Source organism: Alligator mississippiensis, chromosome 11, assembly GCF_030867095.1.
Source record: "Alligator mississippiensis isolate rAllMis1 chromosome 11, rAllMis1, whole genome shotgun sequence".
Classification (NCBI taxonomy): Eukaryota; Metazoa; Chordata; order Crocodylia; family Alligatoridae; genus Alligator; species Alligator mississippiensis.
In genome coordinates, this window is record NC_081834.1 from 16,312,161 (window position 1) to 16,324,713 (window position 12,553).

Consider the following 12,553-nt stretch of genomic DNA (forward strand, 5'->3'; position numbering starts at 1 on the left):
TTAATGTTGATATAATGCTAAAACTGGAATTATACAACAAAAAACCATTTTGCCTATTGCACATAAGATGACTAAAAGACTACATATAAGTGATCAAAAACTTTTAAAATATCTGTATTTATCAAAGATCACCAACTTACCTACTGCCATTTGAACCACCTTTTTCTTGTCTTCAGTTCTCTCCTAAAGTGTGTGTGTATAAATATATAAATAGGAGGATAAATAACTAGTAGCTTGTTATGCATTAGAAAGCAAACAAATTATCAAATATGAAGACAGGATTTGTTTCATGTCATAAAACATGGAAATCATGGACTCATAGAAAATTAAGGTTGGAAGGGACCTCAGGAGGTCATCTAATCCAACCCCCTGCTCAAAGCAGGGCTATCTCCAACTATCTAAGGCTTTGTCTAGCTGGGCCTTAAAACCCCCCAAGGATGGAGATTCCACAGTCTCTCTGGGTAACCTGTTTCAGTGCTTTCCTACCCTCCTTGTGAGAAAGTTCACCTTAATATCTAACCTAAATTTTCCTTGCTGCAACCTGAGACCCATTGTTCCTTGTTCTGTCATCTGCCACCACTGAGAACCATCTAGCTCCAGGTAGTTGAAGGCTACTATTAAATCCTCTCTCAGCCTTCTCTTCTCCAGGCTAAATCAACTTTAACATTTTAATCAAAGTTAGTACTTTGCTGAAAAACCACTAGATAGAACACAATAAATGCTTTCAGTCAGTACTTACAGTTTGGATCTGCAATCTCAGTTGATTGTTGGTGAATTTTAATGACCTTGCAATACTCTGAAGGTAATAAATTAGCATGCTGGAAGAGAGGAACAGTAAATTGTCATGAATCACACTGGAAACATTTCTAGAAGTTTCTTATCAGAAGGTCTCAGAGATTATATAAATGGAAAGCGATTTAAATTAATTTCCAGGTTTTTATTTGCACTGGGGCAGGGATCTGCAGCTGTTTTTTGATGGTGAAACCAACTTAATCAAATCAGTGGAGTTCCATTGCATAGCAGAGAGGTGACATTAAACACTTTCCAGGATGGTAAATTGTACCTACACTAGTTTCATTTGTGCCTTCATTTGGTATAGGAAAAAAACCCTCTCTCCTGTGTATTTAATATACCCAAGGCAGATGGCTTTTTCTGCTTCACACCAGCTGAGAATCTGGCTCTGCATTTTCAGTATTGCACAAAGAGGCTAAATCAGGCAAATTGAGACATTATTCTGTCTTCTCTTTCAACATCTGTAACTTAATTCTTGTTGTGGATGTAGGTAAATTAGAGCTGCTTGGAGTTAAGCTAAACATAAAAAATATTAAGGCTATGTATCATAGACAGTACAACACAGAATGATATGGCGCTAATGCACATCTTGAAGGGTAATGCATATTGAAAAGAGATGTCACCAGGGCACAACAAACTTTAGTATGTTTTGTGACTATTTGCTATACCTCAGTTTACCTTTTTGGTATTATCCTGCCACCCTGGGCAGAGTTAAACGAAGGGAGATTATTAGATAGAAACAAAACACTGACCAAGATAGGGTATCGTCAGAAAGAATGGCAAGGATCCTCAAGGGAACAATGGAGGATGCTATTCGTTGGGAAATGCTTGGCTCAGTCCAAGGCTGGGAGCTAGGATCAAAGCGGTACTCAATCATTTTAAAGACCCCAGTATAAGTGAGGAAGGGGTGAGCAGGCTGCAGGAAAGGTAAGAGAGATCCTTAAGGGATACTGAAGGGGTTTTCTATCTCCTCCAGTCAAGGAGTAGGGATGCCTGGGATAGGTGGAACTACCTTATGAATTGCAAGGAAAGGATAAAGCTTACATAAGACTCTGGCATGTTATTGTCTTGTTATTTTATCCTCTGCTTTCTTTTCTATGTGCCCTTAGGTGAAATAATGTTGTGCTTGTGTTTTTTTAAGAACTTTTTTGAGTCACTTTCCTCATCAGTGATCAAAGGGTCCTGAAGCCAACCTCAGTGCCAGCCTCAGTTGGGCCAGTGTTGTTAACATGCTGAACAGCATGGTTGCTGCCCAGCTATCCAGCAAAAAAAATAAAAATAAAAATGGTAGGTTTCCTTGGCTTTACCAAGAGAAGGATGAGGGTAGCAAAAACTAATCGCCAGTGGATGGCAAAGGAAAGGCCTGTAACTGTTTTCCTTTCCTGACAGATTACTTGTAATAATCATGCTGCTTTGAACTCTAGTGGTTTATAACTGGTTTCCTCTGCCCAAAGCCATTTTGTAGTTACTAGGCTTCTTGCTCTTAGTAGTGAAAATCAGAGGTTCATTGAAATCTATGGGTCACAGCAATGCAAAGGATAGCAAAATTAGGCACACAGGATCTACTGTACATTCATACTTTAAATGTACATTAGGCAGTAAAGATAGGATGTTTTGTTACTTTGATCTCTCCACTCCTTATAACCCCAGCCTCCAGACCAAGGACACTGGCAATAGACACCAATGCTACATTGTAATCCTCATGGTTAGTCTAATGTACCTACATTCATTTCAGTAGAGTAACAGCTGGACTGTGTTTGTATGATATGGAATAAATTACATTTAATATCACTGGCCAGATACAGACATTACATTTTTACCAGTAAAAATGATCAGAAACTGGTCTGTTTCCATAACAGAAGTTTGACACACAAACCAGTCTATAAAGCTGCAACAGAACAGAAGTTCAGCACACACAGACTGGTTTAAAAATGTTGGAACCTGGTCTAAGATTTGTCCCCTACTAAAGAGCGAATGTATATTCTGTTTGCTACTGATCTAAACTTCCCCACTTACAGAAAACAGATCATTTAGATCAATTCCACCTCAGGCTTTTTGAATGTCTGTACCTAGCCATGTTAACTAACAGTGATCTCAAATGTTAATTATAGGGCCCTGATCCTTCAGATACTTCGTGTTTATATTTAAACTCATGCTTAACACCTGGTCAATTAAGTTACTCAAATACTTCAAGTTAGCTATGTATGATTTTACAGGATTAACACCTTAAGAGAGAAATGCAACAAATAAATATTTGCTTGGCTCCTTTTGATTAGTAAGGCCTGTAGAAAGATTTGAATATTGGACTGAATTCTTTAGCGACTTTGTGACATAGAATCCTATTTACATCAGAAAGATCTGTATCCAAAGAATTCAAAGCTGAGAGAAGATATGATAATTTACTTAGGAAATGGGGTAGAAAAAACATCCAGTGGAGAGTCTGCAGAAAACTATATTAAATTAACACTTGAGCACAAGCCTTGGTAATTGATTTATCATGTCAATAATCAGGATGATTAGGTAGCTTTGTGAAACAGGTTGAATTCTGTTTGCAGTCACATACTGAACTACTGACAGACCAGGAAGGGAAGTCTGGTTGCCGAGTAGTTTCTGAGGGAGAAAAAGGAGGCTTGAAAGCTCCTGGAAGGCCAACATTTGACACTGTGTAGTAAGTTTGCTATTACAAACCAGGAAAGCAAACCCAGCTTCCAGGCGGTTGGCAAATGATTTTTAATTATATTAGGTTTGTCCCAGGCACTTAACTATCCCCGTTGGTATCTGGTAGATTCCTCATGCCAAATTTTACTCCTTAAATTAAAGACTGATAAAGATTAGCTCCTGTGAGACTGAAGATGAAATGACCATATTATGCCACTCATTTTTAAAGTGATACTATTCTAATTAAACCAACTGAGGGAGGAGGTGTTGCTTTTAAAATTTAATAGAACGCTTTCAACATGCTCCTACTCCCACCAGACTCTTACTCCATACAAGCGATTAGATTTCTCAGACTTAATGTATAAAACAACTGCCCCAAAATATTTTTTCACCACACTTAAAATTTGACTAATCATGGGTCGGTAGAGCATTAATAAGAATCATCACGATAGACGGTAAAGTACTTACAACAGGAGTAATAATGCAGGGAGAACAACTACAGGACTGCTGACGTAAGTAAGCACTGCATTGAACCATGCAGGAAAATCACTTTTAATTGTTTCAGACACAATATCATATATTTTTTCTTGTCCACTAAGGGAGAAAAAAGTTAAATTGAACATAAGCAAATTCTCAGCGTGTATCATTTGAAATGAACATTACATTTAATGAACAACAAAATTCATGGAAGACTATACAGGATGAATACAGCCTCTATTGAACTCAATGGTAGAAATTACTCGGGTGAAGGTGTCTGGGTTTTTATTCTTAGAATGTGACCTGAATTTTCACAAGTTATCACCCATTTATAGGTGCCTTCCTTGAGACTCCTTGTTCTTGATGTTCACAGATACTTTGATTTGTAATATACAGCACTGTTACATTACATCATGCAACCATATGACAACTGAATTACACAGGTAACATCAATATTTCTGCAGTGGTTAAACAGAGGAGCAGACTGGATTCAGAAACTCCATTATAGTAATATAGTTCATTGTGGAATGGGAGCATTTTAATCTGAGTATGATATTATATGAATACACTTACGAACCTCTGTTTATTGGTAATTCAGGACTATATGCGTAGAAGCCAATACATTTATTGAGGCAAAGGAAATTAAGTCACTGAAGTTTTTATTATTTCAGTCTAACTTACCTAAATGGACCACAGCTTAAAGATGGCTTATATCTGGCAATAGCAAAAATTGTTGGTAGCATGCACAGGAACAACATAAACAGCAACATAGCTAAGTAGAAGTTGTTGGATCTGAAAGAAAGCATAACATATGTCATGTATTGATTATACAGTCAACCAAAGGAAACATGAAAGACAGAAGTCTATGGCAACCTGATAAGTGCAAGATCTATGCTCTAAAAAAATCAAAATTGCTCTCTGTTATGATCAGGAACTCGGTATGCACTAGCTCTGTGCAGACTCCTAATGATCCAAATTCTATTTGCTTTGCTCTCCAGCTGACCCTAATACAGTCAGAAAACCCATTTCAGTATTGCTCTACAGAAACTGAGGTGGTTTCAAAGTTCTATTTCAAGAAAATATAAAAGTCAAATTTTTGGTCTTTAAGAATATATTATTTTAACATGTTATAGCACATTATTCTGATTATTATTATTAACAAAATAATCTTTAATTATACACATTTTGACAAAAAATGTGGCATTTAGGAGAAAAGACTGTTATGTGAGACAAAGTATACAGGCTAATACTTCTCTGTATTCAAAGAAACAAATATTAAAGTCATCAATTTGCAAGCACTTATGTAAGTAATCTCATGGGACAATGCATGTGTGGAAAGTTAAGCATTTGCATCAGGTCTTACCTACACTAGAAGCATTTCCCAGTAGGATAACAGTTGGTGAGTGGGAGCAATTCTTGTTGGCAGTATTTCTATACCCAAAAAGCCCTAGTGTAGGTGGCAGCATTCTGGCATAAAAGGGTTTTGATGGTACAGATTATTAAATTGATGGAACTGGCATAAACTTGTCATAGCCTAATACAATTCTCTTCCTGACACTCACTAAACTGCTGTGGTTGGGTTTCACCATGCTGTGCCTCTGTGCTCAAAACCCATGATTCTCAGTGAGGTGCAGCAGCACCCTGGGGTGCCTGAGATCCTTTCAAGGATGCCACAGGGTGTCACAATGGTAGAACCGTGAGGTGTGTAAACTTTCTGAATAAGTTCAATTTAAATAATTTCTCTAAAATCTTTATTATCTAAATAAGTATCATCTAAGTAAGTTCTCTACCAATTCATCCATTACTTACTTACCAAACTGTCTGGACACACTTTTTTTCTGGGTGTTAGCTAACTCTCTTGTCTAAATGTGCTTCCCTATGACCATAGGACCATTATAAGGTTAATTGTTAGCCCTATATCAATACTTCTTGGAATTTTGGTCCAAGGTAGAAAGATATCCAGGGGTCTAAAAAACCCAAAGTTTAAAAAAGTGGAGCCACGCCCTGAGGACACCGGAGGCTGGGTCCTCCAGGGAGATGCTCTGGCTGCCATAGCGTCTCCGAGGTTGGCCCCTCGCCCTGGTGCTGAAGCAGCATGCTTCAGTGGGCAGAGGGACAGCCCCAGCAGCCCCAGTCCGGGCCCTCCTGCCCTGTGCTGCCCGGGGGAGCCCCCCCCCCCCCCCAACCCTGCTCCTGGGGTAAGTAGAGACTTTTTTTTCTGTTTTTTTTCTGGGTTTTTTATTTTTGTTTTTTGTTTTAAGTGCTGTTGCCTGGGGTTGGGGGGGTAGCCATGGGGGCCTGCAGGTGCACGTGGGAGGTGGGGCCGGGCAGGGCAGCCATTGGGAGGTCTGGGGGAGCGGGGGCTGGGTGGGGCAGCAGCAGCTAGTAGGGGATGGGGCCAGGTGGGGCAGCAATTGGGGGGCTGGAGTGGGGCATGTGGGCCTTGCAGGGTAGGGGTAGCCCCTGCGGGGGCCATTTGGCCCCTGTTGGGGAGCCGTAACCCCTGTGTGGCTGTAGCCCCCCAACAGCCAGCGCTTTAACACTGTAGGTATATCAATAAAACATTGCCCAACTGATTGCTGTCTGTCTCTCACTCATTCTCTCTCTTTATAGTGGTCTTTTGTTTTAATTGTGGAGGAACTTGGATTTTGGGGTATTTTACAGAGTGACTTTGGGATTTTTTTTATTAGGGATTTTTCAGTTTTCCAATAGGGAACACCAGAATTCATGCTAGGGCGGCCAGTGGCAGGACCCTGACCACTCAGAGCTGGCACCTTGGACCCAGCTGGCTGTGGCTGACCTCCTGGTCAAATGGGGCCAGGAGGACATGCTTTGACAGTATAAAGCAGGCCACCACACCCGGAACATCTTCTGGGCGATAGTTGCCCAGGTGGCCAGGCAGGGGGCACACATAGCAGTAGTGCCACACAGAGGTCAACCCTGCAGCCACAGCCCCCTGGCAGCTGGTCTAGAGGGGCAGATGCCTCATCCCGGTCTGGCAGGTGGCAGCAGGTCACAGCCAGGCAGCAGCCCCCACTGCCAGACTGCTGCAGTGGGTAGAGGGTGCAGGGAACTATCTGGGCTACTTCAGCAGTCCAGCTGGCACAAGAGGTAGTGTCCTCAGGTACCAATTGCCTGTGCACCAGAAGCTACTGAGAGCGAGTAGCCTTGAGCTGCTTGCCAGGGCAGCTTTTTGTACTGCTGGGGCCAGGACAGGGCAGCTTTTTATACTGTTGGGGACAGCACAGGTGCTGGCCCCAGGCTCTAGCTCCCCCTGGCTGCAGATCCGAGAGGAGCCAGGCAGGGTTATTTTGCCCCAAGTGGCGCAATTTGCTCCTCAACAAAGTGCATGTCCAAGCACGTGCACTGGGGCAAAAAGCCCCGGCTCAGCTTTGCACCGCTTTTATTTGCGCTGATGTAAGCACACATGCTGGCATGTGTGGATGCACCCTAAATGGAGTTTAATATACCTACTTATGGAGAGTCCATAATATCAAACAGGATTTGTAAGCTGTACCAAGACAGATTCCCTGAGAGTCATAAAGCTGAAGAGGAAAGAACACTTTCTTGCCACCTGCATGTATGCTAGAAGAGTTTTTCATAACACTATACCACTAATTTTTATCTCATGCCAATCAGGTCTAAAAGTTTTCAGTAGAGATATTCCACATTTAACACTTGGGTGACTGGCAACAAAACTAGAGCTGCTGTCAAAAAAAGTAATATTTAAAATGAGAAGTAAAAGTGAATTTTTTCAAACTGAATATTGCATAATTTACTCTTAAAGGGCCCAGTTTAATGAAAGTCAGTGAAAATATTCCCCTAACTTCAATAAAAGGTGTACGTCAATATTCAAAATATTTTTATTTCTCCAGTAGATGATGAATGAATTTTTGGAGCATTAAATAGCAAGAAAAGCAATGGAACTGAGCAACTCATGGACTGAAATTTTAGAATGGGCAGACATGGCTTCATTTAAGCATTATTCCCTTATCTGCATAAACATAGACCTGTCTCTTGTGAATTAGTACTACAGAACCTTCTGTTCCAGGCATGCACAGATTATGGTTTGATCATTTTACATTTATATTCTTTAAATCAGACTTGCAAAACTGCCATGAAAAATTATCAGCCTTGCCATAAAGCTACTTACTTACCCTGACCTCCATGTCTGTTAGCAGCAAAACACCCCTCTACAAAAAGTATTTTACTTGCCTGTCACAAAATGTCATTTGCAACAATTAAGTGAGCAGGTACTATTTTGCAAGATTTTCTAACTACCTGGTGTAAGTCTTTAGTATCCTTTTATTTCCTTTTAATCAATTATTAGTGAGCATGAATGACGTGTGCCCCCGGCGGCTGGGCACGACTGAGTTGGCAGTGGCAGGAGTGTGTCACCGATAGGCGTGGAGGTCCCGCAGACGCCGCTGGTGCCTTCGGTGGTGGTGGGGAGGGGTAAGCGGTGGGTGGTGAGTGCTGACTAGGAGTTGGCGACCACCCACAGGCACTGCTGGGAGTGGCGGCCACGGCCAGCGGTGATCACAGACCATCTGCAGACGTGCCTTTTTCTAGGGGATGCACGGCCACGCACAAGGAGTGTGTGTGCACCCGCGTGCACCCCCTACACGTCACCCCTGTTAGTGAGTGAAACTAGCCTGTAAGGGTGTGTGAAATGGCCCTATTCGAATCAGATTCAGCCTGAATCAGGGACAGTGATTCGATTAGTTGATTCGTATCACTGTCCCTGATTCGATTTGCCTGAATCCAAATCTGAAGATTCGATGCTGATTCGGAGAATCAGCGATTCAGACAGACGCAGCTTTAAATGTTTTTTCTATATACCGTGTGGTACCAGCATGGCTTGTGAACACTGTGATGCTGGGGTGGAAGAAGCATCCCATAGGAGTGCAGGGGGGTCCCCCACGTGCTCAGTGGTGAACCTGGAAGTGGACCAGAAGTACTTCCAGTCCACTTCTGGGTCCACCAGGGAGTGCACTGGGGAGCCCCACTGCAATCCCCCCAGTTCAACGATCAGCTGTGGGGGAACCCCAGGTGCCCCCCTCAGATGCCAGAGGCACCAGTTGCCAAGCTAGGAAGGTGCAGGGGGTGCCCCCACGCACTCTCTGTCACACCCGGACATGGACTGGAAGTGTTTCTGGTCCACTTCCGGGTCTGCTGTCAAGTGTGCTGGGGATCCCCCCACACTTCTGTGGGACACTCCATGAGCCCCAGCATCGCAGCATTCACGAGCCACCTGCTACCTAGAGGTATGTAGAAAAAACATTTAAAGCTGTGTCTATGTCCAAATCACCAAAACTTTCTGAATCTCTCCGAATCAATTTGGAGGGTTTCAATTCGATTTGGAAAGATTAAAGGGTCCTCTGATTTGATTCAGATTTGGAGATTTGGCCGCTGAATCGGGCAAAATCTCTGCCGAATTAAATCAGGGACCAAAGCTTTGCACAGCCCTGCTAGCCTGATAATCTTGAAGAGTACAATCCACTTTGGGTTTCACATAATGCCAATATTGGTGCTAGTTGCAATGTAGAATTTGTCTGTGGGGAACTGAATAGGCTGAAATTCCCCATATTGGTTACAAACATGAAGATATCTGAACATAACTTTATGTTACTATTGACTTTGACTCAGTGACCTAGAAGTGAAAGATTGTGCATCTAGCTTCAAATCCTACTCTCTCCCCCTTTACGTTCCTGTGATGCACATTCATATTGTAATTCTCTTCATTACAATACTGCTTTATCTCCTTTTCTTCAGAAACTATATTTTACAGATATTTGCTGAAGGCTTCAGTCATTTGAGTATATCTAATTTTACTTTCTGTTTTGAGAACTCAAAGCTGCTCTCATTCCATTTATGTATAGATCAGCAGTCCCCAAACTCTGACAGATTGTACACCACCAATTTAAAATGATACAGCCTTAAATACCAGCAGCAAATTTTTCAATCAACCTTAAATACCACCAGCAAATTTTTGTCATATGAAGTAATTATAATAAATCTGTTAACGCATACCACTGACAGGCTGTCTGCGTAGCACAGAATGTGGGAACCACTGATACAGATAATACATTTTTACTGCTGACAACTGAACACCGTCTTTATTTTCACTAACCTTGAAGCTCTGAAAACCTGTTGATGTGGTACATTACAAGTTAACACTGCCCAGCTTCTCAGGTACATCAGACCAATCAACTTAAGAACATTGAATGCTGGGAGGCAGGGTGAAAAGAAGGCTCCCATCCTAGAAAAAAGGATGTAATTTCAAATGTCACTAAAATCTATTTTGTTACCATCAAATATATGTGAATAGTTCTAAAATATGGCATGTTATATCGATGTGAAATTGCGGAGGCAGTAAGCACACAATTATCTTTTCCCAAGGTTACTGTTGGATATGCCTCACTTGGTACAGGTAAGTTTAAGATGTAAGTAATAAATTAACTTGGTAATTAACTAAGGAGGAAAAAAAAAAATATTTCATACCAAATCATTCCTTGATTGTATACCAAATGAAGCACGTTCTCAGCAATTTTGAATTCTCCATATTCTGGCTACAAGAAAGATAAGAGAATGTGAATAAACTGGTTTAAATCTTTCTTCCTATAATGTACTAAAAATATTGGACTGTATCTGTTCACCAAAGAGAACATATTCTGAAATATCCACAGTAATATCAATCCTTAGCAAGCAATAAGATGACAGTCAAACCTCCATTCTAGCAGGCAGGGACTCAGGTAAACTAATTGCACTCCACTTCGTTCTGAAGTGATCAATGAAGAGTCTGCATATGAGGATCTCCCATCAAAAGCTGCTCCTCAGCCAACTATTACTCAACATGATCTGTATTTTTAAGGATCGTGTGCTTATATGTACCGTTTCTGGTAGCAGGATGTAAACATAGCCATGGAGGAGAGGAAGTTGTAAGCCACCTACTCCTGGTATTTTCTAAAATTCCGTAGTTTAGTCATCTTTGGCTCTGAGATTGATGCATGACCTTATTAAGGGAAAGACGTGGGAGTCTTTAAGTCATTGATCATAGCTCAGAGTGGGTTTGTGGAAACCACTTGATCTTAGTGTTTACTCTGTGCCCTCCAATTTAAATTTGCATTGCTTAGTACCTTAGACTTGCTCTAGCCAGGATGTTGCCAAAGAAACTATTGATTGAATCTGAGGCATAAGAGGCAGTTGTAGCTGTACTTTATTTACAGCTTTTACACAAAAATAATACAATAAAATTGACAATAAAATTATATATAACAACGCCATTGTATAATTTATGGGTTTTACTAAAAGCATACAATAAAATGACACATTCTACAAATTAAAAAAAACTATTAAAACAGAATATAGTATATGAAGATACAAAAGATAGATTAAATGAAGCAATATATCAATAGTAAAGTAAAAGTAAAAACAGGGGAATTCTATTTGATTTTGGCCAGTTATAGTCTGTCCCAGTGGTGTAATTAGGCCAGGATGACCAGGGCAACTACCTGAGGCACTGTGGGGAGAAGGGGAGGGAAGTGAAAAAAAGCAGCTGCTTTTGCTAGCCACACTGTCATAATCATGAAGCTACCAGAAGTTACCACTACTCATCTGTCTGTCCAATTTTCATCACTTAATTTAAAAAAAATAAAATTCTATACTTACAAATTTGCTTTCTAGATCCCAGCACCAGCAATCACTTAAATATCTGACAAAAAGTCCACGGAAAAAGTCTATTAACAGAATGCTTGCCACTGTGAAAATCATGTCGATAATGGACAGCTTCAGCATTTCCTGAAAGATAGATTGTGCCAAGTTACTTTCAAAGCAAAGAAATTGTATGACATTCTACACAGTTACTGTTGCATTTGACTTGATATAACAACCTGAACCAAGTTTTTCAGTTAGTTTTTTTCTGCTTTGATCTTCTTTATCTGTCACTGTCTCAAAGAGAGCAACAGTCAGGTGTCAGTGTTCATTAGGTTGTTTAATACAAACCCAAAGGGGGTTTGGCTTGCCATGTCCAGCCCTGCATCAGATAATGTGCTGTCATAGTGGTTTTTAATATATTAAAAGTTACCTTGTTAATCAAGAGTTTTTCATGTCTTCTATGATACACAGATGCCTATATTTATCAAATGTGAGTATTTTAATGCATTTGTGATTGGTGCTTAGTGCTTCTTAATACCAAGAAAGTAATCAGATAATGATAAAAGCACTGTGGCCTGAAAAAGACACGTTAGATCTATTTATTGTTTTTTGGAATTGCATGAAAAATGGATATCTAGATTCAAAGACAATAAAGGTTTAAGACACATATTTCAAATGCAGACTTAAATAAAAAAAATGCACTAGCCCCAAACAAGGCAGGACTATTTTTTTTTAAAGTCAGCCAATTATAAATACCTCACTACAGGAACACCAGCCATCTAAGCCTTTCAAACATAAGATAGACAGCATCTGTAGCATGACATTGTAAATTGACTGACAATACAAGACACATATTCTCCTCACTTTGAAAGCATGAAGCTCCTGATGATTTCAACACAAGTGAGTGTGAAGAGAATACCAGACTAGGGATCTGCCAACAGATCTAAATGGAAAATTGTGCCAAACCAAG

At 40.6% G+C, this 12,553-nt stretch overlaps 1 protein-coding gene across 2 annotated transcripts in view; it reads right to left on the reverse strand.

The window, feature by feature from the left end:
- Window positions 1-12,553, reverse strand: part of TMC3 (transmembrane channel like 3) — a 38,769-nt gene that overhangs the window by 3,449 nt on the left and 22,767 nt on the right. For both annotated transcript variants that reach the window (XM_006274033.4, XM_059714621.1), the window contains 7 exons: window positions 11,599-11,727; window positions 10,432-10,499; window positions 10,061-10,189; window positions 4,609-4,719; window positions 3,919-4,044; window positions 740-818; window positions 141-183 (listed from right to left, as the gene is read on the reverse strand). In XM_006274033.4, coding sequence (XP_006274095.2) covers window positions 141-183; window positions 740-818; window positions 3,919-4,044; window positions 4,609-4,719; window positions 10,061-10,189; window positions 10,432-10,499; window positions 11,599-11,727 — 685 coding nt within the window. The remainder of the gene's footprint in view (window positions 1-140; window positions 184-739; window positions 819-3,918; window positions 4,045-4,608; window positions 4,720-10,060; window positions 10,190-10,431; window positions 10,500-11,598; window positions 11,728-12,553) is intronic.